This window comes from Trypanosoma conorhini (assembly GCF_003719485.1).
Source record: "Trypanosoma conorhini strain 025E chromosome Unknown Tco_14.4_contig_00960, whole genome shotgun sequence".
NCBI classification, from domain to species: Eukaryota; Euglenozoa; class Kinetoplastea; order Trypanosomatida; family Trypanosomatidae; genus Trypanosoma; species Trypanosoma conorhini.
This window is the reverse complement of record NW_021705049.1, coordinates 2,191-3,717: the sequence shown is the minus strand read 5'-3', so window position 1 is coordinate 3,717 and position 1,527 is coordinate 2,191. Positions and strand designations below refer to the sequence as shown.

General features: G+C 61.4%; 1 protein-coding gene across 1 annotated transcript in view; it reads right to left on the bottom strand.

Moving 5' to 3' along the window:
• The window catches only part of Tco025E_09053 (surface protease GP63), a gene marked incomplete at both ends in the record, with an annotated part of 1,716 nt that extends 190 nt beyond the window's left edge, over nt 1-1,526 (bottom strand). Inside the window, one exon of the mRNA XM_029375880.1 lies at nt 1-1,526. This exon is cut by the window's left edge and continues 190 nt beyond it. Coding sequence (XP_029224022.1) covers nt 1-1,526 — 1,526 coding nt within the window.
• Between the last annotated feature and the right edge of the window lies 1 nt (nt 1,527).

Here is a 1,527-nt window from a genome sequence, read left to right as displayed (position 1 = left end):
TGCGTCTCAGCAGCCGGCAATGTGCCGCGCCCAACCTCCGCCGCCGCCTTCGGATTCGAAAGATCGATGCCCGCAGTTCCAGAAGACAACTCTGCACGCTGTGGCTCAAGTGCCGGAACCTCTTCCTCCGCCTCCTCCTCGTCATTCTTTTCCTCCTGTCCCGCTGCGTCTTCCTCCGGATTCCCCTTAGCGTCTCCCTTCGCCTCCTCCTCCTCAACGCGCGGAGTGACGAGGCTGCTGCCGTTGGCGGCGATGGTGCACACCTCCTCGTACTTCGGGCACTTTAGCTTCCCGCCCTGCAGATGATCATTTGCCACCACCGTGACTTCCTTCCCCTCGGGGCACTCCACATACTCAGCGGCGCCGAGGTACTTCACCTTCACTGCGCCTCCCTCGCACAGCACCTGCGCGCACACACCCTCTATTTTCTTGCCACCGGCGTTAGCCTTCACCCGCAGTTCTTCCGCGTCCAGGCACCACGAGCCACTGCCAGTCAGCGACCCAGGGAGAGTCGCCGCAACTGCGTCCGCGCACGCGTTGGACCTTCTCTCAGAAGTTGAATCATGAAGATACGTCGAAACAACAGGGCACACGTCCTTAAGGTACAAGCTCCCGCTCTGATCAACGATGCCTGTTGTGCACGTCCCGAGGTGGCGGCGGTCAGAGGAGCAGCGAAGCGTCGCCTTGTCGGTGTCATCACAGAACATGTGAGGGTACGTGGTGGAGAGGTCATCGGTGTCGTTGCACTTCGTCTGCAGGAAGCCGCAGCCGGAGTTGTTGCCCCACCCCATCGGCTCCGCCATGCCCCAATTCACGCGGTAGTAGCCGAGGTCCTCAAACACCGCCAGCGTCAGTGCCGTGTAGTAGCCGGCGCCAACCGTGGGGGCCATCAGCTCGTCCCGGGCGTTGCGTCCCTCCCAGTGAGGCAACTTCGCTTCCTCGCCCACAGTGTCCTGCTCCAGCTCCACGCCCATGAGCGGCTCGCAGTTGAAGTGCGCTACCGCCTTCGCTTTGACCGTGGCCCCCGTCACTATCTTGCGGTTTTCTCCACGCACACTGGGCTCTGACTCCACCAGGTTCTTGTGCCCCATTGCTTCGTGGCCAAACCCGAGGGCATGCGCCAGCTCGTGCGCGGCGACGCGGACGCTCCACGCCGAGTCGGTCATGTACGCCGGGTTGAAGTTCATGGCGCCAACGGAAGGGCGGAGGTCACCCAACGTGGCACATGTGGCCGCCCACGCCGGAGTGTTATGACCGAGTGGCCCGGCAGCAGCGTAGAGGACCATGTCGGCACCAGCCACACCCCCGCTCCTGTGCTCAGTTGGAATTGTAAAGTGCTGGCAGTGTCCTGTCAAAACTCGCGGCACAACAATTTTCTCAGTCACTGGCCGCACGAGAAGTCGCTCCGCGTGCAGCTTGACGGCCCCGGGAATAATCTTCTTCGTATACAACTCCTTCTTTTTCTCCGTCAGTATGTGTTCGGCTCTGCAATTTATCGGGTTGCCAAAGTAGTTCACGCACTCATCC